Raw genomic sequence first — 24,436 nt, forward strand, 5'->3', positions numbered from 1 at the left:
GAGGTTCCAGGGAACCTGAACTCAACTGGTCTATATCAATATGGTTAGAATATGCATAATAGAACCACAAACTATATCGTTTATATGTGCGTTTGTATGTTTATATGTGCGTTTATATGGGTGTTTTCAAATATCAAAGGCACAAGTTGGCAAAAGGCACAAGTTTCATCAAATTTGATCAGTATTTGTGACTTTTAGAGCTTGGACGTCGTCCAAACTGATGTTTATGGGTCAAGTCATGTCATAGGTCATGACGGTCATTTTTGGGACATCGTCAAAACCCGTAATATATGTGTTGAGGTTTGTTACATACTGTCTACACACCAAGTTTCAGCCTTCTAGCTACATTAGGAAGTACCAGATTGACAAAAATTGATTTTTCAATATGGCCGCCCTGCCGCGCCCATTTTTGGGCGTGCAACGCCCAAATGCAATCCCAAACTAGTTGATGTCTTAAAGATGCTGCATAACAAGTTTCATCAAATTTAATCAATATTTGTGACGACAGACGGACGACGGACACTGGGAGTCGACAAAAACTCAGCTGGACATAGTCCAGTTGAGTTAAAAATATATGGAAGTGACTTCATCGTGTTGTTCTCTTTTTCCGAAGCTCAAAATGTACTTTGACAAGTGTATTGATTTGAGTCCTCCATGTCCAGATCTGGGTGGAGTGACACAATACATTATCCCCAGGGTGTTTGTATTTGTGTGGAAGGGCTCTTTGTATTCGGGTGGTAGGACGCTGAGACTGGAGTTTGAACCATGTTTGCCACCCCTTCAGGATTATGGAGTTCAATAGTTGTTTGTCTTGTCCAGCCACACTTCCTTCCCTGCCTCTCCGGCTTAGTTGTTGCCCTCACCCACACCCAGGCAGTTCTCCTGCCCACCTCCCCGTCCCACCGGCTCTCCTGCCCCCACCTTGTCAGTGTTTTCCCCCTGAGCAACGCTGGGTGCCCCTCTGTTAGTCTACAATAAAATAACAATTAATTTAATTAATAACATAAAATCACAAATTCAATATCATTCAATTAAAACTGTTTCGAAAGAGATGGGTCTTAAGTGCACCTTTAAAAGTAGTAAGTGACGATCATTGTAGATAGAAATATGAGAACACTTCATCACATCCATATGAAGGTCAAATTACAATGATTTACTTGAGGGGTTCAGAGGTTTCCTTGAGATTATCAAAACTGACTTTGTACATTTTAAAGTGTCTACTCTGAAGTTGCACCATTAGTGTCCGAATGAATGGATTCGTTAGTTTGACTCTCTCCGCAGAGTGCGACGACAAATGTATAATTTTTTTTTTAAATTAAAAAAAAAAATTGTAACATCCAATTCCCAACCTTTTTAACGTTGTGTTTTCACTCCTGTCTGTCCGTTTGTTAGCAGGATATCTCAAACGGTTGTGGACAGATTTGGCCAAAACTTGATGGACACGTTGGGTGTGGATCAAGGTGAATCGATTCGATTTTGGTGAAGATCCGGATCCGGGTAGGAGTTTTTTGTTTTTTTTCTACAAGTGATTCTTCACCATTGACAAAAAAAAAAAAAAAAAACACCTTTAGAGGCCATTTTTCCCCACAAGCGGGGGTTGGCCTTTTTCAGGAACTGTGGTTGTTGTTGTTTTTCGGTCCCCTTTTTGAAGCAATGTTTTACGGCCAGATGCCCTTCCTGACGCCAACCCTTTTTGCCGCCTTTAACGACAAGCAGGGAATTACCAGTGAACTGGTACTCAATTTGCCGACCTCGGAAGGATGACAGGCTGAGTCAACCCCCCTGGCGTTAATTCAGTGATTGACCGGGATTCGAACCCAGGATCCTAGGATCCTAAGCCGGCACCCTAGCCGCTAGCCCAACACCAGGGATTCTTCACTATTGACAGATGGAGTAAAAACAATATATAGCATGATATTTCCAAAAGTTTTATACAGGTTATGACAAAACTTGGTGGATGAGTTGGGTGGGTGACAAGAACAAGCCGATTAGATTTTGGGTAATGTCCGGATCCAGATCTGGCCTATCAGTGGGATAGAAAAGGTAAACTGTTCAGCCTGGTGGAGGTATTTGTTCGACAGATTGCTGTTCTTGTGTTTCTGCTGTAATATTATGTGAAAGTTTTGACAAGAAAGCATTTGAACCACGGAATTGAAAACAGGAAAAGGAGTGAATTGTACACAACTTCAGAGAAATATATTTGACATTTACAAGACATGTTTAAATGTGAAGTCAATGGAGAGAGGAAAATACAGCGCCGACTTTTGCCAAACAAGGGAAAGAATTACCTGGGAATATGTACGCGTTATTTCCTTGACCAGGCTTGAGAATTCGCCCATCAGGCAGCTCCACAGGGTTGAACGGACTACCACTCGCAAATAGGCAGCGGCCCTGAGGCGGTAGAACAACACTAACTAGAAAGCATCTGAAAATGCAAAGCCCGTCCCGCGTCGGTTTGCATTCAGACATCTTCTTCTTCTTCTATATGCTCAGAACAACGAAAAGTTTAAAAAAAAAATACAAAATGAAAATTGATGATTTTATGCATCCTTGACCTTTGGGCTTTCAATCTAAAAAAAATAATCAGCCTCAAGCTTTTGATTGGTGAACCAATTCTGTGACCCGATATGCAAATTCTTAAAATTTCAGGTCAATTGGAGGGAAATTGCTGATTTTATGCAACCTTGACCTTTGGATCTAAAAAGAATAATTGACTTCTACCTTTTGATTAGTGAACCAATACAGTGAGCCAATATGCAAATTCATAAAATTTCAGGTCAATCGGATTAAAATAAAAAATTGATCATTTTATGTGACACCGATCTTTGATCTTTTGACCAAATTATGAATTTCCCATCCCCATATTCTCATAGTAAAGCTTTGTTGAAAATTTGATGACAAAACTCAAATGGTAAATTTAAATTTCAGGTCAACCAGATGGAAATTTATGATTTTATGTGACACTGACCTTTGACCTTTTGACAAAGTTATTAATTTGCGTTCTCCGTATTATCATAAGAAAGCTTTGGTTAAAAATTGATGACAATAGCTCAAATGGTAAAAAAAAGTTATGGTATTTAAAATCATTTCAGCCATGCCACATGCCAATACTTGTCATTGATTAACAGTTTACAGGTGGAGAGAGAGTGTTTTTTGATGACAACTCACATCTGTGAGCTTGTAAGCGTCTTCTGCCGTGCACTCCGCTTTCACCGTCGGGTTGCTCAGTGCAAAGATGATTGGCCGTTCGTTCAGCTCCCCCATAGTTTGGATTACATCGTGTGTGAAAAGGCGACCGGCCCCTGCCACACCTGTTTATTGGCATACAATAGCGATGAAATGGGATTTGGAACATTAATCTACAGTTTAGCAGTGCTATGGCTCTGAACTTGGCAAATTGGACGAAATCTCGTCCCGAGTATGCATGCACAAAGAGGAGCACCGTAAAGTATTTTTAAGCGGTTAAGCTACTTCAATATTTGGCTATGTCCAACAAAATGAAGAAGAACCTTTCTAACCCACCGTGTTTAATTCTAAAGGGTAATTCTAAAGGGTAAATCTAAAGGATAATTCTAATGGGTAATTGTAAAGGGTAAATCTAAAAGGTTCTAAAGGGTAATTGTAAAGGATTTCGTTTGTTTCTACGCTTTGCCTATTTTTTTCATATTAAAAATGCAAAATTGAACGCTTCCTTTGGACACGGGTGCGATTTTTACGGCGTAGCCCATCGGGCAGAGCCGTCTAACAGTGTTTGTCCGTCTGTATGTATGTATGTATTGTAGTGAAATTGTATATCCAAGTTGTAACCCAGGTGCCATTACAACTCCTGTCGGAGGGCAGTCCTATGACATTTATTCTGTGTTATTCATGCGCATACCTAGAATGGTAAGGGGATTACATTGCATGTTGCTTGCTTGTTTGCTTGGATGTCAGATCAACTCCTGCTCATATGATTGTAGTGTACTGACACTATGATTGTTGATTTTCTCCCAGATGCTGTGAGATCGATTCTGATTAAACTCAGCTTGGAGACACTGTCGTAGACTCCGATTTTTACGACATGTATGTATGTATGTGTGTATGTATGTATGTCCCCTCAAACGTTTACCAATCAGAGCTGAGAATATGGTCACATGACAGGGTGATGTGATTACGTCTGATGTGATTACGGCGGTGCTGCAGCTGACGCTCCACGCACGCCATTTTGATCTATATGTCGTTCAAGCCAAACATATCGTCGAACCTGTCACAATATCACAATCGCCAAGCTCTACCTTTACATTTTTCATTCAGTGTGAAACACAAACAAACCGATTGTTAAAATGATCATCAAATATCGAAAGCATCGGCGTTACGTCTCTTCCAACAATACGGTACATATAGGCCTTAGGCGTTAGGACTCACCTTCCGCTTCGGACAAATGAAGCCCAGGTTTCTTAATACAGTGGTATCTTTTCAGTTGTATCGTTTTCATAATAATAATAATATTATAGTAAATATAACCATAACACTTTAATCCCAATGTCGTGAATGGAAAGTTGATGGATTGAAGCAGTGTAAAAGCAGAAGTAAGGAATTCACCTCGGTTTTTTAAAAATAATATAATTTTTGTAATAATAACGTCACGTTATTATTATAGTAAATCTAATCGTAACACGAATCCCTTTGTAGTGACTGCAACGTTACTGGAGGTTAAATATATATCTTATATATATTAAAGTAGCAGCAGTTTTGTGTCCAGCCGTCATGCTATGTCATTACGTATATGATGTCATTACGGTGTAAACACCCCCTCACTTCGAGAGCGGCAGGATGGGTCATTCCTCTTTGGGGTATATAGATTACAGTCGATCTATGGTCGGGTCTCAAGAACATTGGGTGTGTGTTCATTTACCACGTTTCTTGTGGAGAGATCGCCAAGTGGTTAAAGCATTCGAGCAAGCACTCCATTCAAAACCGTTAACGAACGGCTGGCTTGGCAAGCGCTAGCTAGCTACTTGGTAAATGAGCACACCTCCAACCCTTGTGGGGTATATAGATTACAGTAGATCTTCACTCAGTTCTGCAAATAAAACTTACCTCATGGATGTTGGGATTCCTCCAAATTTCTTTGTTTAATGTAGCATTAGCGACTGTTTGAAAAGCTAATAATATGTGTTTGTGGTTTATAATATTTTACAAGCCCGGCTAAGCCGCTGTTAGACTTTTGGTCTTGTGTTTTTTAAAGTCTGTCTGCTTGTATGGAAGTCCAACAAAATGGAAAATCATTACAAACAGTAAACCTACTGTTTTTATGGACATCATAAAGGACACAAATGACAGATGAAGAACTGATGTAACGTGTTACATAAGGCGGTGTATATGACGGTGCATAAATGGTGGTAAACTTCCAAAAGAAGTTTTTTTTTTTCTGCGACTTTTAAAATCTGTATTTCAATTGAATTATATACTTGGCACTGTAGAACACAAATTCACCTTCTTGGCACTTTCAAAAACCTTCCTTTTAGCAGTAATTGGACAAAATATGCCATTTTTCGTTATCTTGACCAATACAAATTTCCGCTTGCTCTCTCAGCATTGGGGAACATGGAGATTCAGACAAAATGGTGGCTCGGAGGAAACATAGATCATGCTTTGAAACGCAATCAGCAATAGTCTAAAATACCTTTCGCATTTACTTTTTTCTCAAGCCTGCACAGGTTAAGGTGTTCTATGAACTCTGGTTTTTTTTGTTTTTTTCTACAGTTCTTATTCTATGCCCATGTACACACATCCTGTGGCAACTCTCCCCCTCCCCCATTCCCCCCCAAAAAACAAATGTAAAAGAATATTGTGCATCTTACCGATAATCGCAGTAGGTTTAAGAACATTCACTGCATCGAGGAAGGTGTGCACGGGTTCATTAGGGGCTGGATGTGCAAACAGCTTCTGATTTCCATCAATGCCTTCTGTGCGATCCTGGCAGAATCAACAGTATTCACGTCCATTTTATAAGCGCAAGCCAAGGTATCAAAATTGTGGACTGTAAAAAAACAAGGCCAAAAGGAACCATGAGACTCAGAATGGCTGCATAATGCATTGTCGTGTGAATTTCCCACCTGGACGAGTAGACCATCTTTGTCGAACATCCAGACATGGCTGAAGGCATCCACAGGTGGAACTCCTTGCTCTGTTAGTGCCGAAACAATGAGGCTTGCGATACCTGTTGCAGCCTGGAAGGTACAGATGCATAACCCAACAGGAGGAGAGTCCCAGCAAACCTCAATTTCATTTGGATTATCACAGCTCACTCAACAAGTAAAAGTTTTTCTCACGAGTGCATGCGATAGTCACGAGTGACTCAACTTTTACACACAGTCCAGTCATCACTTTTCATGCAAATTGTTGTTCTACTATGGATGTACCTACAAACAAGTGTGACTTAAATGCCAATAGTTTTAAAGTCAACCAACAGTTCAATTACAGTACAGTAATATTGGTCATTAAATACTGCATGGTGAAGGAAAACAATTTGTAAAGGGGAACAGGCCAGCTGTTGAAGCAAAGTGGAAAATGCAGTCCCGTCGGACCTCGCCATTCGTGGTTTCGCTATTCGCGGACCCCACGTGTTTGCGGTTAACAAAATGCGACCAGCTTTTACATTTGCGACCTTGTGCTTCGCATATTCTCATTTTTTTGCGGAGGCAAACCGTGTGTCAGGAACCGTGAGTGATTATTTAATTATATATCTGTTGTTTAGTTACAAATCTTGTGATTCCTCGAGAATGATTCTACAGGCTGCTCTGTCTCCTAGCAACCATTGGAAATGATTTTAAATACCGTGATACTGTTTAAAATACCTTTAGTCTGTGGAGTATACTGCTTTATTGGTAAGGCCAAGGCCCCGAGGGGTGCTCTTGCGAGATCAGTCAATCCCATCCGAGCGGGAAGGGCATATGGTCATTCACAAAACATTGAACCAAACCACAAGCATGCACCAGGAATATAGTTTGTGCTTATGGTTTATAATATTTTATAAGCCCGGCTACGCCGCTGTTAGACCTTTGGTCTTGTTTTTTTTGTGAACACCATGAATAAACTTTGGTACATCACTCGTGATTAAGGTTGTGCTCAAGTTTCATCGAAATTGTGTGTAGTTACACGGCCTTAGACCACAGTTTATTAATTTTATTTATTTAATTTAAACAATAACAAACAGTCGATAATGCTGCTTATAACATTAAACAAAGAAATTTGGAGGAATCTCGACATCCATGAGGGAAGTTTTACTTACAGAACTGGGGGAAGATCTACTGTAATGTATTGTTGCGGTTTTTAGAACCTTCACTGTGTAAATTTAGTAAAATCCCTTATAAATAACCCCTGTGTACATTTTCCCTTAATTGGCTGTTAATTGAAATAATTGCACCTTAGTTAGTCCACATTGCAACACGTAGCAAATCATAGGCCCTTTTCTTAGTTATATCATTATTGTGTGTTTCAGTTAAGGACGTGTTTCCAATAGCGTGACCCTACGTTGCATCAAATAAGATAGGATCCCCTGCAATATCCCCGTGGCCTCCTAAGTGCCAGTAAGGCGGCTTTCGCCGCCGTTGCATTGGGCGGTTTTCATTCGCATCATTTTCCCCGCAAGACTCCATTGCACACGAGGCCAAGAGGAGGGGAGGAGCCGTGGGATCACGGGCGTGGCCCACCTCGTCACCCAAGGTGGAGCCAAAGAGCCCTCGCCAGCCAACCAGCGCCGAGGTGAGCAAAAACCGGTAGGCGTGGCATCGGAGTTGGCGGCTTCTGCTGTTGGCTATATATATATATTCACACAATGAAAATGAAAACAAAGACCCCCCCCAAAGACATACATATATACATATATATATATATATATACATATATATATATATATATAGTATATATATATATATATATATATATATATATATATATATATATATATATATAGTCATTTTCCAGGAACATATCCCCTGCTAATGTCACTTGCACTACATCATAAATGGCAACACTTGCACTTCACACCTCCGCTCATACTTTGTAAGATGGATAAACAATGTGAAAGTTAAAAAATAGGGGCAATGGTAGAATAAAGCAGTATACTACACTAATTTTAAACAGTTTCACAATATTTAAACCCATTTCAATGGTTGCTGAAAGACAGGGCAGCATGTAGAATCATACTAACATGATCATAAGACTTTAAACAAACACAAAACACCCATTTTGGGGGGCAACCCCCTCCCTCCCCCACACCCCCTATCCCCCACCGAGTATACCTCTTCAGACCCCAATTTTTATATTGCCTTGAACAAACATTGGTACATCATGGGTGGTGAAGGCTGTGATCGTTCAAGTTTCATTGAAATTGTGTGTGTAGTTTCAGAGAAAAAAGCCAATACCTATTTTGGGGGCAATCCCCCATTAGACGCCCTTTGGGGCCCGATTTTTTTTAATGCCATGAACAAACTTCAGTACATCACAGGTGGTGAAGGTTGTGGTCAGGTTTCATCGAAATAGTGTGTGTAGTTTCAGAAAAGAAAGCAAATACCTATTTGTGGGGGGGAGGGGGGGGGGTCAAACCTGGATCCACTTTGACCCCCAGTCGACTCCCTTAGACTCCGATTTTTTTTTTAATGCCGTGAACAAACTAGAGTTGCAACGTACCAAAGATTATTTGTGCCAAAGACCAAAGATCAGAAGTTGTAAGTGTTTACAGACCGACGGACGACGCGCCATCGCATAAACTCCCCAGAACTACATTCCAGGTGAGCTAAAAATAAAAATCATTATTAACCGAAAGGCGAAAAAAACAAAACTAAGAAGCTATTATGCCAGAAAATAAAGCATAGAAAATACCAACAATATTCATCATGTAAGAAATGAACAACTTTCACTGATGTTCAGTATGATAGCTCATGCCCCAATTTGTAAATCAGTCTGAGCAATGTATATGCCTTTACACTACAAAACCTTCCAGCCTAGCTGTATGCTTATTGCAGGGAATCATTGCTCCGGTACAGTTCCATACAGTGACATTGTTGTTGAGAAAAGGGGGTTGTGGGAGGACTGAGAGGTGGTTGGGGAAGCAAGTTGTTGAGCAAAAGAGGGTTTAGGAGGGGAGAGGGGGCAGTTGGGGAAGCAAGTTGTTGAGAAAAGGGGGTAGGGGAGGGGCGAGGGGCAGTTGCAGAAGCAAGTTGTGAGAACATGGGGTTGGGGAAGAGCGAGGGGGCAGTTGGGGAAGCAAGTTGTTGAGAAAAGGGGGTTGGGGAGGAGCGAGGGGGCAGTTGGGGAAGGAAGTTGTTGAGAAAAGGGGGTAGGGGAGGAGCGAGGGGGCAGTTGGGGAAGCAAGTTGTTGAGAAAAGGGGGTTGGGGAGGGGCGAGTGGGCAGTTGGGGAAGCAAGTTGTTGCATGCTCCAGTGAAGCTTAAATATAGCACGTGCACAAAAGCTATGAGTGGAAGTGAATCTATTTCCTTGCAGTCTACACGAGAGGGTAAACATGTCAGTGTGGAAGGAGGGCAGCCACAGCATCAAGCTCAATTGGATGAGTGTCGCATGATCTAGAGCGTGATAGTAGCAAAAACAATGAAAAATGTTGACATGTCAGATAATTTATGGGTACATTAAATTTCTCTTCAAAAACTTTTACAAAAATACACAGTTGTTAAACAGATGGTAGTGCTCGAAACCCTGAATATGAAGCAATACCTCGCCTGCTCCGAGGAACAAGAATTTGTTTTTTGAGAGTGGGACATCTGTTACTCTCTGTGCAGCCAAGAGCCCAGCCACTGCCACAGATGCTGTGCCTGCAAGAAACGAAAAACAATGGGGCAAAAATATTTGAAAAAAAACCACACATGTGCACGTGCATTTAATGGAACCCATCTTCCCCCACCCTCCTATTCTCCCCTCTTGTGATTATAATCTTTCCCCTGAAGCAGATATCTGTCGACATCGCAATCATGCTGCTTGGGCTGGTTCACCCAGAATGGAGCTGGCAAAAAGAATGTTATCATCCAGGAAATGGCGAATGCAGTTGTGGGCAGATGAAAAACACATTACAAGGATGCACGCAGCAGTCAAGAGGTGTGGGTCGTGGGGGGGGGGGGGGGGGCAGTGACAGAAACATAGTATGATATTTGAAGCAATGTGATGTGCAAGGGAGTACGGCTAGTGAGCTAGTGCTGCAAGGATGATGAACAATGCAGTTGGGCTACTGTGTTGTGTGAGGCGACGGCTTTACACCTGCACGTCCCACAAAAATCAAGGCCAGATCCCATGACCCCACCTACGATCGCCCTTCATTATACCAGTTTCTTTCCATTATCTGATCCCACCTTGAAGTTCCTTTGTTATTTTCACATCCTACTTCCCCTGCCCTCAACCCTTTGTGTGTTATGATATGAGGCATGCAACAAATAAGTGTGAGGCAAGATTTGTCCTTTGCGTGTAATGTCCTCAATGTTCTACCCCCGCTAATTTCACCCCAAATCCACTTTTTTGAGGTGACTTTTGACTTATTTCCTGGAAGTCCTTGGTGTCCTTGCGTTTTATACCTATCCTGCCTCCCCCCAGGCCCTCTCCCTCCCACACATCTCCCGATGTCCCTGCTCTCAAATGTTGTTTGTGTGCTTCCTCCCCATCTCTCCCCATCTTGTCGACCGCTCCCCTTTTTATATACTTTGTTTGCTTTGTTTGATTGATAAATGTTAGCTCTTTCACGAGCCTCGACTCTGTATACAAAAAAAAAAAAAAATGTCAGGATGGTGAGATTTGTGCAGTCATTCATTCATTTGTTTATTTTTGCTTCCATGTTCTGCGTTTTCTTATCATTCAAATCCTTGTGTTCAAATTTTAAGCTAACCCTATAGCCCTCCCTTGTAACAGTTGGACTAAGTTGTTAGAAAACGCTGGACAATAGCCTGTACTCGGACAAAATTAGCCTTTCACGACTCGATAATACAGGGCAGTGCCCCCCATGGAGTGTGGCTTCGCAACCCTTACACGCAACGATGCACGCACACTCATTCCCCTGCGCTCACGAAGTGAAAAGCAGGGTTAGGCATTCGGTTGCGTACGTGCGTATGTGTGGGGTACATGTGTCTGCATTTTAAAAAACTCATTTTCTCGGCAACCGTTGGTCTGATTGACATGAAATTTTACCGTAGGAGCGCCTCCTCCTGTCGAATATTTTAATGATAATTATGACGTCATATGTCACGTGGTTTCATAGGTCAATAGGAGTGAGTGACATCTTGGAAAAACCGAAAACGTTGCACCTAATCCCTAAAACCGCTCCAAGGAAAAAATTGAAACGTAGCTCATTGTAAATAACTCCGCATGGGGAATAAGTGTTGTTAATGATGACGTCATTGGTGCCTTAATTATGACATCATAATTCAACAGGGGCAACGCTTAGTCTGATCAGTTTGAAATTTATTGAGCGTCATCTACACAATAATTATATTAGAGAATATAAATTTATGATGTAATCGATCATGTGGTCTGGCAGCCATATTGGATCAAAGAAAAAAAAACCTTCAAAAACAGAAGATTTGGCTCGCACCAAGTTGACTGCGCAAGGTAAGTATTCTATGAATACCATCTTGTTCATTTTATTTATTTCCTTAAAACTACTCCTTACAACAAATCTAAATGCATTACGTTCACATTCAAAAGGACATAACTGATAACTCCACAACTTTCACAATTTGTAGGCGATTGAGTGGTTTTCCTACTTTCTGGACTTTTTTTTTTTTTTTTTTTTTGTATACAAGATCGAGGCTCGTGAAGGAGCGAACATTTATCACACAGAAAGACAAACCGACAAACCGACACATAACCGACAAACCGACACATAAAACAAAAAGCATCGGGAGCGGTAGACAAGATGGGGAGAGAGGGGGAAGGACACAAACACAACATTTGAGAGCAGGAACCGAGAGACATGGAGACATCGAGAGAACTGTGGGAGGGAGAGGGCTTTGGGGGGGAGGCATGGGAAAGGGGGTGGGAGAGGCATAAAACATATGGACACTGCCAGGACTACCAGGAAAGAAGTTGGAATTACAAACAAGGTGGATCTGGGGTGAATTAGTGGGGGTAGAAAAGATCAAGGTTTTGGATGGGGGAAGATAAGAGATGGTGGTGAACAGCTGTTTTAAAGACCTGGAGGGAGGAGTGGGATTGAAGGGAGTGTGGGAGTTTGTTCCAGAGGCGGGAGAAAAGAGGAATGAAGGAGTGAAGGTGAGCAGAGAGCCGATATTTTGGCAGTTTAACCATCAGAGGCTTGCTGGCAGATCTTGTGCGACCTGTAGGAATATTTGGGGGACAGAGCACAGAGAGAGCTGGGGGAGCAAGGCCGGAGAGGAGTCGGTAGAAGACAGAAAGACCACCTACCTGCCTGCGGTGAGTGAGTGAGTGATACAGAGGTTTCTTTCTGATGATATACAGAAAGACCACCTACTTAGCTTCATACAGAGGTTTCGATACTTCTTTCCCACAACCTTTTAGGATGGTGGGTCTCACTCACACCTGTTCTGGAGCCACAAATTTGGGTCCCATTATGGTGAACTTCATGGAATTTTATTAGCATGCATCGCCTGCAGTGAAAACTCGCAAAATGCTTGTGGAAAGTACTGTACAAGGTTATCTAAATTAGCACACGGATTTCATATATATATATATATATATATCAAATGTAATTACTTTTAGATAAATAAATATATAATAGGAGTGAGCACAAATTGGAATTTGACAATGTATCATGGGTTTTGTAACATAATACAGTAGTTTTCCATACCCTGTATATCATCGTTGAAGGTGCAGTACGTCTCACGATACTTGCGGAGGAACCGGAATGCATTATGGTTTCCAAAATCTTCAAATTGGATAAGTGTGTTCTGTCCATACCTGCCATGAAATGAGAAGATAAACCTCAACCTTATCTATGGCAGTTCATTATGTTGATATCAACGATAACAAAGACGTTTCAGACATTAAGTGTTAACCCAATACTCTGAGCTACAAAACATTGCATTGTTGCTCAAAACTTACTTCTCAACGACAGCTTCCATGAACTCATCGATAAGATCATCATACATTTGGCTGCGATCACGCTTCTGGTATAGCCCCATGTAGAAAGGGTCATCCAGCAACTCCTGTGCATGAAAAGAGTCCATTTACCTTATTTAACCCTCAGTAGTTTGATGCAAACATTAGTAACTAGAGAGTTCATAAAACACGATATCCCAGGCAGTGTTTCAGGATATTGTTCAATTTTAATAAAATAATGATTTTAACCATCGTTTAAAAAAAATACGAAAGTTTAGTGCTATTGAAGTAATCCAGAAACGATCCCGAACACCACCCTTATACACCACCCCAATGAACCTTTATTTAAATTGAAATACTGCAAAACTGGAGGTTCTGCAGTATTTCAATCAATTTTGTTTGACGGCCAGACGTTACCTCACTCCACTTTGCGCATGTGCGATCAGGATGAATTCAAAGCCAAAGTACGTTAAAACGAAAGCCTCGTCTTCCGATGCGTGCCCCAATTCACGTTCAAAATACAACATTCAAATTAAACAAGCAATTCCTCGAATATAAGCTGACGATCATAAACTGACAAGACGGACAGATGAACGGACATGAACCAATTGCTTAACCCCTCTCTTCACCTCGCGTAAGCGGGGTAATGTAAAAGGGTGGAAGCACTAAGCCTCGTGTCATTGATCAACGATGTGAGCACAGCATGGGCTTCTTATCCATTACGCACTTCATCTACTGCAGCTTGTGTGTTGTTATGACTGTCATAATGATACAATGCCACGGTTTGCATTCCTCACCTCATTGTCTGTACCGACATCGATGCAGACTGGCAGGCATTTCTCCGGACGTATTCCAGCGCACGCAGAATACAGGCAAAGCTTGCCCACCGGGATGCCCATGCCATAAACTCCAAGGTCTCCAAGGCCCAGAATACGCTGACCATCTGTCACCACAATGGCCTGCCCATTTGCAGGGTCATGTAAGAAGATTTAAATAGGCACCAAAACCAAAAACAATCTGGCATTGGCAGAAAAGAAAATGCAATTTTGCGAGTGAGAAATGTTCTTATGACTTACAACCTATATTGCTTTAAATTATAATTTAAAGTCTAAACTTCATGATCACGTGACTACAATGGTTCCACCAAGTGACCTCACTTTGACATCATTTTCTGGCCAGTTATCCAGGATGCCTCGGATGTGTCCTTTGTCATTGATGCTGATGAAAAGCCCTCTGCAGTAGAAAGACAACCTCATCCCATCAAGCACTTGTTTACATGTACAACACAAGCATAAAAACTGCAAGGTTCTGCAAAGTAAATAGTTCATACACATGAAAGTTTATGGGAAGTTTTCAATTTATGATAAATGATCTAACACCAATCTCTCTCTCATTCTTTCAACTTCCTTACTGGGTGGCTATTGGCTCCCTTCAGGACCTCATCTGCCTTTTGGCAGGTGTTGCTTTTAGTCCTGGCATAAAATATTTATAATAAAATTATGCGAAAAACCAAGCACTCCCACTCCCCACGGCATAACCGACCAAAAATCTTCTTCCTCACTCCATCTCCCCCATGCTGTTTGCAATCGTCTGTGAGGCAGCCTTTTTCGTTCAACAGAAAATACCAACAATGTTGGGGGTACGTGAGTGGGCGTGGGCGGGGATGGCTTAAGCCCACAAAAAACGTGACTTTGGAGCACAAGGCTCCAAAAAGCATTTCCAAAAAAGCTGGAGCACAAGGGCCGAAAAGTAGAAGCAGATCACATTTTATAAAAACGTGAATAGCTGCGTTCCGCGAATTGCGAATCCACAAGCGCATGTCGGGGTTCTCCTGTATCTATATTATAAAACAGGAGTGTCTGTCTGTCTGTCTGTCCCCAAACTACTCCCTCAGTTTTGGGGCTAGCCCCACCAAACCTTCTGTGGAATGTTTTGGGGTCCCAGCGGATGTTGTAAGGTAGGTAGGAGGTTTCATAAGTGCCTCAATAAAATTATGATTTTGAAATTAACTCGATATGAACCTGCCCCTAATCCGGAAGTGAACACGTGACGTAATGAGCTGGTTTGACAATATCTCAATACAATCATCATTTTACACAGTATTTTGTTATAGTATAAATTTATGATTGGAATGACGTTTGGAATCAAGTGAATAAAACTGCGATTTTGAATTTCCAACCGTACAGAAATACTCCACATCCGAATGTAACGTCTGCATGGATTTAAATATTTGTTTATGTCACGAGTGTTGGTAAAAGTTTATTTTTTATATTAATGCTATTTAATTTGTGATTGGAGTTATGATGTTTTGAATGAAAATAGACATCGAGTTCAAGTGAATGAGGAAATGATGTGAGGGTTTCTACTTTCTAAGCGTAACATTCGCAGATCGGCATATGCAGATTCGCCATTGACTGGATATAGATCCATTCAAAAGGGTACGTTTTTCATGAACCTGCTGCCCATGCTTGATGTTCGACTACAGGTGGCACAGGATTGTGGAATTTATTGGTTCCTTGGTTTAGCATTCACCGTTTCCGCATTGCTCGTTTGTTTTTTCGGCTCCCCACCTGTGCTCAGCACGCGTACCTCGCTGGTATATATGGTTTTAGACCTTCTAACCTAATGGAGTAGTGAGGCACAAAGTAAAGACCAAGGATTATATATACATATACATATATATATATATACATACATATATACACACAAACACATGTGTGTGTGTGTGTGTGTGTGTGTGTGTGTGTGTGTGTGTGTGTGTGTGTGTGTGTGTGTGTGTGTGTGTGTGTGTGTGTGTGTGTGTGTGTGTGTGTGTGTGTATTATATTGTACAGTGTATAGTATTTTAAAAAAATGAAAAGGTCGTATGCTAAAATATTTACAAGAACATGAAAGGGGGAAACGTACACCATTTCAAATAACTCTGAGAAGGAAAGACAAGAAGAAACATAAAAGAAAGCTCCAGTGATGAAGATAACACACAAGTACGCAAGGCAGGAAACAATGACATAAAAATGGTGTCATACTTGGGCCTGCGGAAAATATGGCCATAATGAGTACAGGCCAAGCCGACAGTTGGCGTATACACAATGGGCATGAGGTTTTCGATGTCATCCTGCAGGATCCGGTAAAACAGCTTCTCATTTCTTTCCTGAATTCCCATAACATAGATGTACCTGCACAAGGTGAGCAAATACAACAAGGTTTGTTTGGAGCTAGAGAACGTGGTTTTCAAGACAAGGTTTTTGGTTTTTTTTCATTGTGCCAAGTCCCTTCTTCCTTTGGAAAAACGTTTGTGTTTGCCTTAACATTGTTTAGTTGTGGGTTCAAGTCCCAGCAGCAACGGCTTTGATTACAAAGGTAGTTGTATGAAAAAAAAAAATCCGACAAACTCTTACATTAAACACAGACCGAAAGATGACCCGACTATTTATCGGTTGGAAGTAATGCGGCGTGACACGCACGTCTGTCATACTTTTCCAGGGGGTCTTTCAGTTTGTTAATGTTATTCTTGAAGCGGAGGGCCTGAATGTCCTGGCTCTCCCACTTTGGGGGAAGGAGGCCTTGGAGCCCCAATACCTGTCGCTCATGCAAGGTAAACGCCATGCCCTAGAAGAGATCACGCACCATTCATTCATTAGGTATTCCTACAAAGAATGCAATCTCACACTTTCAGAACTGACTGAGACTCTCAAAATCCAGTGTGCAAGCAACAATGAGACACGTTTAAACGTGGTTAAAAGCTTGTTAGCACAACCAAAACACCTAAGCACTGAAATCCACCGATACGTTTACAAATGCAAAACTTTGTGCAATTACCTTGTTAGTGCGTGGATTCAACATGAGAGGTTTGCCCTTCTCCTTTGTGTGCACACATCGTACACTGGACACACAGATCCCACGCACAGAACGCAAACTGTTTAGCATGGTGCGTGACACTAGAGAGGGAAGAAGCCAAAAGGCTTAGCGTATAAAGCACGTATGTTCCATACAAGATGTGAAAGATGAGAAGAACATGACCAGATCAACTCTGTTTATGGGATTAGTAACTGGAATGACAGCAGTATGAAAGCAATAGCCATGGTGGAGGTAATTGTGTAACTTCTGACAATTGGGTCATGCAAGGTAGCAAATGAGCAGCAGAAAAACAAGTCTTATAATTGATGAATGACCTTATTACAATACGGTCATACCAATGGTAAGTTCTTACGGTAATTGTCCATTCCCTAGTCACTTTGATAAACTCCGCTCCCATGATCCTTTTGCGTAACATATACTGGGATGCCCATGCTCATATACATATGGGCAATTCCATGGTTAGTAACGTTACATTTTTAGCAGATTTGCATATCTTATTCCACTGCAACATTACCATCTATTCATTTCAAGTCACAATCATGTTACAACATGTTCATGCGCCCTTGGTCTATAATACAGAATATATATATATGAATGATCGTTTTTTTAGGCCATTTCCCCCGCTAGAGCAGGGGCTGGCCTTGCGGGCCCCATTACAATCATGGTTCCCTGTTTGAGGCAATGTTTTTATGGTTGGATGCCCTTCCTGGCACCAACCCTGTTAATCGCCTCTTACGATGCGCAGGGATACGGTGTACCTATTCTAAACCGGGGCACACACCGTGATCATTCATCCCAGCAAGCTGGTAGTCAATTTGCCGACCTCGGAAGGATGACAGGCTGAGTCAACCCCCCTGGTGTTAATTCAGCGATCGACCGGGATTCGAACCCAGGATCCTAGGATCCCAAGCCGGCACCCTAACCACTAAGCCAACACCGGGCTAATACAGGTCTATAATATAGAAAAGAATGAAAACAATTCAAAAAATATTAGAGTTGCAATGGTAACTTTTAATGTTGGTTAGTAACATTACAAAAAAGGACATGGGAAAAAAATCAGTTTTCAGACAAAAAAATTCCTAAAACGTGAGATACCTCAAACAAAGTGCTATATTCATTTTACTTCTAGTTTGATGACAAATATTTCTGGCAATAATTTTAGCAGCTTGACTCTTCATTTTTGAATTAGACCCAAAAATCATGGTTAGTCATGTTACGGTTAGTAACGTTAGTTTGTCCATGCAAAGGTACGAGTTACAAAACATCATGTTTGACCCTCCCCCTTCCTTAAAATCACAAGATACACTTAGGAATTACATGTAAATTAACAGTTATCCATATACCTCTTATTTAAAATCTTAACTCACAACTTGCAATTGAAGAGATTAACTATTATTAACAGATTAATTAACAGATTTACAGATTAATTTGCACAAATTAACTTGAACAGTCAGTTGCAGTCTAATGCATTGATCCTTGATAAAGTTCAAATCTGAAAAGAAAATTTGAAGTGTCCACGGTTATTGACAACTTCTGGAGCATCCAATTTAGAAATCATCTTGTTCTCCGTGTAGAAAATGTCATCCTTTTGTGTAGGCCATTTCCAGTACTTTCCCACTCGCTCCATTACTGACACCTGAAACTCACCCTCGCACACGGCAACAACTTCTCCGGGAGATTGCTTGCCTTCGTATTCTACTCTGTACCAGTCTCCCACTACAATAGATTAATCACTGCTTTGGGTTAAAACATCATCGTCGTCAGCCCTCTTAGTGTTGGCTTTTGTCAGAACGTGAGACACCACGTCATCATTCACCACCTTCAGGAAATGCATCTTGCCGATGGCAGTGATGGGCTTGGCCTGACTGAAAACACCCTTCAAGTTCAGCCTTTCATTCCTCCTAGTAATCTCCGTTGAGTTAACCTCAGTGACACACACATTCTCCATGGTGCTTGCTGCGGCAACAAAGCTGCCTGCGTTTGTGACGATGTTTTGGCGGTTAAGAACTTTCTGCATGACAACGCGCTTGGCAGACCCACCAATCCCATCAACTGGGCCTTTTCAACAAGGTCGAAAAAATGCTCCACTCGATGTGGATCTTGTGAGCCTCTTGAAGAGTACCTAGTGTTGCTGCCACCACAAACCGGTTCTTAAATTGTGACGCTGGGCCATCTGACCAGATAGCAACGGATGTATATACATACATATATATATATATAGTGTGTTCTGGGCCGGGTTTTTATAACCCCCCCCCCCCCCCCCGGATCCCCTTCCGGAATGTTCCATGGGTCTCAATTGGCCGCCGGGGATCACGTGACGTGACAGCCCCTCATTGGCCACCCTCGGCCACTCCCTTTAGCTCCCATTGGTTGCTCACTGCTCCTCCTCCCAGGAATGTCTCGTTCCTCCTTCGGGGAAGGTTTTATTCCTCCTTCAGGCCTGCAGGGCCTAGTCTAGTCCCATGACGAGGCACTTCAGGCCTCAATGAGGCCGACAATCATCCTGCCTGACTCAACGCATATTTGGTCTTTATTAATAAACACTTGAAAGGGCCTATGCTTTACATTTAATAAGAAATAACTAACTATAGGAGGCTACATTTTGTGGTGTAACTAACTCTAGGGGGGTTGCCTTTATTCACAAAACTGCAACAATATTATGTATGAACTAAAAAAATGGGCAAGTAGTAATAAATTAAGCTGAAGAAAGATTTTCTGCATCATATTAGGTAGTAAAATGCATTTGACTTCTGATTAGGGCCTGCTCATAAGTATCTCTTTCACTAATGTTATGGTTAGTAACGTTGCAATCCTTACAGCCTGGTTAGTAACGTTACATGGTTAGTAACGTTACAGATTTTGACTGCTTATATTTTACACATCATGGAATATATGTAATACTTGTTCCTAAATTTTAATATAGCATTGCATATAAGAAGAAAATTTGAAATATGACAATTCATAGCCATTGCATTTTCTCTACAGTAGAAAAATTAATTCATGTTTTGGTTAGTAATGTTACATGGCTTACCAAGGGTTTTGAATTTCACAATCTTTTGGCTAAATCAATTTTGATCCTAAATTTTGTATGATAAATCTATTAGAGCATTGTAATCACTAAATAAATTTGATAAGTTTGTGTGGATATAGTTATTTTCATGCTTATAATGGCTTAATTAACTTTTTCTTATCTTGCATTAGAAATTACACAGGAAAACATCACCAATATAAATTCGCTATTTTCACCCACTTATACCAAAGACACAGCAAGATAAATGTTTTTTCCAGAAACTTTGAGGTGTCTTTAGTCATATACAACCAAAAAATGCATGAAAAAGACAATTTGAAATTTTGAGGTCATGTCCTCCTAATTATGGAATTGCCCATATATATATATACATATATATATATACATATATATACATATATATACATATATATACATATATATACATATATATATATATTGTTGCGGAAATGAGGATTGTGTTTTTTTTATTGTGTTTTTATTGTATAGTAAATTGTTGTAAAATATCGCCTTCCTGCCTCCAGTCTGTTGTATAAAGGTCAAAGGGCGTTCCGGTAGTTAATTCCATAAAGCATACATTGAAGGACACTATAATACCCTTGTTCAGTAGTTTATTTCCTTATTCTGTGTATTAGGTTAAGGCTTTGTCTTCCATTAAAATGACACTCCATTGCACCAAGTGAAATAAGATAGATTCCCTTCATTCTTCATTCCCATTCCCAAAACCTCCATTTCCCCTTTCGTCATGGCCAAGCCTCGATTGCCAATATTACATCCCCTCCAAAACCACCATTGAACATGTGCTCGGGTCGGGGAAGAAAGGCGTGCCCGCCCGTCGTCATCAAGGGCGGAGCCAGAGGGTCGCGCGACCAACCAGGGCCGAGGTGAGCACACCAATGGGCGTGTCCTGAAGGCCGGCGGCTTGATCGCCGGAGGCGTTATAAAAGCGCGCGCGCAAGGTACTGCGTAAGAAGATCCAGATGAGCTTTGGAGAGAGAGAAGGTTCAAGGTCAATTACAAGCAGTTGCGCCAGAGACGGCAGACGCGCCCTGAGGTGAGCCAGAGAAGCAGCTTTGGCTCCACAAGCAGCGTTGACTCCACCAGGCAGCTTCAACCCGTTACCCCGCGGGAACCAGATAGTGGTGGCATCGGTGGCCGTCGAGGTCCAGCCGACGTCCCGTGCGGGATCAAGCCCGAACCATCTGCCCCAGCTGAACCTTCCCATTCCTCCTTCCAGCATTCATTCCTGCCATTCCATCCTTCTTGTGTACGTGAGTTTGTTCTGTTTGTTCTGTCCTGGGTATTTAATTAAGTTTGTATAAGCTAGTATTTTCACTGTGTCACCTGCTTTTTCCATGTTCCCTGTATATAACTTTGACTGCTCCTTTTGCTTGTGTGTGTAAATAATAAATCGCGTTACTCTTCTGTACGTCTTCTTCTTCCTCTTTACATTCGGTCGCTTTAGAGGTTTCCAAATTGAATATCTGTGGCGCGATCCGGCCAACGTTCGGGAATCGGGTTTAGTCGGGGAAAACTGTTCGGCCGCGGTGCCTCCGCTCAGCAAACAACATCCTTATCCGCGGACCGTAACAATATATATATATATATATATTGTTACTGTTTTTAGAACCTTCACTAGTAAATTTTAGTAAATGTTTCCCTTATAAATGATCCCCTGTAAATATCCCCATCAATTGGCTTTATTAAAGATCGCACCCTAGTTAGTCCATGTACAACACGTAGAGAACCATAGGACCTCTCTGTAGTTATTTCATTATTACGTGTTTCAGTTAAGGATCTGTTCCCAATAGTTGAATCTGCGTTGCATTAATCAAATAAGATAGGCCCCTTTCAATTTTCCCAGTCATCTCTCCCACTCGTCAAATTGCAGTAACAGTAGAATAGCGTTCGCTGCCGTTGCCTTTGGCTGTTTGCTGGCACCAAGCCGCCATTACGCACGCGGTCTCAAGCAGAGGAAAAAGGGGGCGGAACCACAAGAACAAGGTGTGGCACGTGAACTCATCATCAGAGGTGGAGCCAGTAAGCCCTTGCCGGCCAACCAGCGCCGAGGTGAGCCGACCGGTAGGCGTGTCATCGGAGCCGGCGGCTTGATACAAGAACGGACAATAAAAGCGGCTGCGAGGCACTGCTTCAACAGATGAGGTGAGAAGGAGTTCGGGTCGATAAGCTGGAGCGGAGCTGGGAGTGCGCCACGGACTGCTGATGGTAACGGACTGCGCAGGGGACCGTTGATGATACGAACCTTGTTCAAGAGAGAGAGAGAGCGTTGGCACGAGCGACATATTAAGTACGCCGTATCCCAGTTTCCCCGATATATATAACGTCCGCTCGCGGTCCACGATACGCGCTCGCTGCCTGCCAGGGTTTCCCGCCACGACGCGAGTCCACTCCTGGAGCCGGACCTCGACGCCTACCATCTGCCTGGACCCTTCTTCTCCTTCCAGCCATTCCTTCCTGCCATTCCCTGTCGTGTAAGTCTGTTTGTTTGTCCGGGGTATAATATAAGACTGTTTTAAGGTTGCCCTGTGTATCTGCTTCTTCCTCTTCCTGTACAGTCTTACCTTTCGTTTCTTCTTCATTTCGTGTACATAATTAATAAATATCTGGTATTCCTTTATTTTGGTTTCATTCTGCCCCGATCGCTTTAGTCCTTTCCCGATTGAGTACCTGTGGCACGATTCGGCCAACCGCTATAATCGGGTTTAGTCTTTTGTTAACGGCCTGAGTCGTGGCTCGCTTCGCTCGGCGTGTCCATTACAGCCGCAGCTCGGGCGGGGCTCATTTCCTCGCGTACCGAAAGGCGCTGGTAATTAGGTCAGAGGAAAAATTGGCCTACTACCCTATTCAGCGCTGACCGGAAGTGACGTAATAGCTCCAGGACTGGCGGAGACGGCCAGCTTAACAGGACAAGGGGATTAACCCCCCCTTGCTAGCGGGAGTGCCACCCCCCGGATCCGTAACAATATATATATATTGTTACGGAAACGGAGTATGGCACTCCCCTTGGGGGGGGGGGGGCGTTAGTCCCCCTTCTATTTTCACTGGCCGTCTACGCTCCTGAAGCTGCTCGGCTCCCTCCGGAGAGGCAGGTGAGCAACCCCGTTCGCGACCGCGGACAAGATGTTATTTGCCGAGTGGATGGCAGCCCGCGGCTCGAACCGTTAACAGAAACTAACCCGATCCTATTCGTTGGCCAAATCGTGCCACAGATATCCAATGGGGAAATCACTAAAACGAAACGGATGTAAAGGAAAGAAGGCAGGGTAGGAAGAACAGGATTTATTACTAAATATTTACAAGACCAAAATAACCAAGGCAAAGGGAAAAATACGAAAAGAATTTACAGAAGAATGGAAGGATCAGAAGACACAGCGCTACACGAGCTTACCTATACAAACTTACTTATACCCCAGGACAAGACACACAAAACAGACGACAATCAGACTTACACGAATGGGGAATGAAGGCAGGAACGGATGGCTGGAAGGGGAGGAAGGTTCAGTTGGAGGTGGATGGCTGGACGGACGAGGAGGTGGGATCACAAGGCGGGAAGGATGCGGGTGGTTGGTGTGATCCCGGCTCGAGTTGAGCAGCCGCCGACTCTCCCCAATCGTCTCCGCACGGCGACGTTGCTTCGTGGCCGCAACTGCCGTCACCGCTGTCGACGCTCAAAGCTGCGGTGGTTCAAAGCTGCGGTTTGTTCAAAGCTGCAGTGGACTCCTTTAGGTGAACTCATCCCTTCTCTGTTGGGGGCGTCGCGTGACGGGTTATATAGGACCACACCCTGGAATCTTCGCGAACCTGCCCGATCGTTCTCTCTCCGCCCTCTCAAGCCAAACCCCTCGTGCTTGGTTGGTTGATCGGGGCTGGTTCACTCCTCCTTCCGATGACGAGGGGCGGAGACACGCCTTTCTTCTCCGAGTTAGAGCACATGGCAATGGCGGCGAATGCAGTTGGCAATAGAGGCTTTGAGGGAATTGAAAGGGGATCTATCTTATTTCAATTCGGTGCAATGCAGAGTCAATTAATGGGGAACACAGACTTAGACTAATACACATAATAAGGAAATAACTATTTATAAGGGTATATGGTGGCCTACGTGCTTGCGATGGAGTAACTAAGAGGACCACCTTTGACCTTTACACACAACGGAGGTATTTACAAGGAATCATTACACTACTTAGAGGGTGATATATACACAAAAAAACACAGGATTCTCAAATCCGCAACACTATATATATACATATACAGTCACGTGAAAAGGTAAGTACACCCCTTGTAAAGTTTTGACTTTTTCAAAATATTTCAACATACAGCTATTTGATCTTCATCTATCTATAATTCCAGTAATCTCTGTGTGTCTGTGTGTCTGTGTGTCTGTGTGTCTGTGTGTCTGTGTGTCTGTGTGTCTGTGTGTCTGTGTGTCTGTGTGTCTGTGACCGCTGTTTCTCGACAACCACGGGTCCGAT

At 42.4% G+C, this 24,436-nt stretch overlaps 2 protein-coding genes across 13 annotated transcripts in view; one reads left to right on the plus strand and one right to left on the minus strand.

Annotated features, from left to right (window-relative positions):
* The window catches only part of ELAC1 (elaC ribonuclease Z 1), a 42,468-nt gene extending 38,436 nt beyond the window's left edge, over positions 1-4,032 (plus strand). The window contains exons 5-6 of one of the 3 annotated variants that reach the window (XM_068119845.2): positions 1,393-1,497; positions 3,994-4,032. In XM_068119845.2, the coding sequence (XP_067975946.1) occupies positions 1,393-1,436 (44 nt within the window). In that variant the 3' untranslated portion in view covers positions 1,437-1,497; positions 3,994-4,032. The remainder of the gene's footprint in view (positions 1-1,392; positions 1,498-3,993) is intronic. The other 2 variants (XM_068119846.2, XM_068119848.2) reach the window with 2 other exon arrangements.
* Positions 1-24,436, minus strand: part of ME2 (malic enzyme 2) — a 37,696-nt gene that overhangs the window by 7,511 nt on the left and 5,749 nt on the right. For 7 of the 10 annotated variants that reach the window (XR_010984924.2, XM_078779730.1, XM_068119840.2 and 4 more), the window contains 12 exons: positions 16,880-16,998; positions 16,536-16,669; positions 16,087-16,236; positions 14,219-14,294; positions 13,859-14,020; positions 13,065-13,168; positions 12,811-12,920; positions 9,717-9,814; positions 6,099-6,212; positions 5,844-5,958; positions 3,169-3,311; positions 2,289-2,391 (listed from right to left, as the gene is read on the minus strand). Coding sequence is in view for 9 of the 10 variants with exons in the window: in XM_078779730.1 (XP_078635856.1) it covers positions 2,289-2,391; positions 3,169-3,311; positions 5,844-5,958; positions 6,099-6,212; positions 9,717-9,814; positions 12,811-12,920; positions 13,065-13,168; positions 13,859-14,020; positions 14,219-14,294; positions 16,087-16,236; positions 16,536-16,669; positions 16,880-16,987 (1,417 nt within the window). In the remaining variant the exon portion in view is untranslated. Of the gene's footprint in view, positions 1-2,288; positions 2,392-3,168; positions 3,312-5,843; positions 5,959-6,098; positions 6,213-9,716; positions 9,815-12,810; positions 12,921-13,064; positions 13,169-13,858; positions 14,021-14,218; positions 14,295-16,086; positions 16,237-16,524; positions 16,670-16,879; positions 16,999-24,436 lie in introns of all 10 variants that reach the window. The other 3 variants (XM_068119843.2, XM_078779732.1, XM_078779733.1) reach the window with 3 other exon arrangements.

This window comes from Myxine glutinosa, chromosome 6 (assembly GCF_964187855.1).
Source record: "Myxine glutinosa chromosome 6, kmMyxGlut1.1, whole genome shotgun sequence".
In the NCBI taxonomy this organism is placed as follows: Eukaryota; Metazoa; Chordata; class Myxini; order Myxiniformes; family Myxinidae; genus Myxine; species Myxine glutinosa.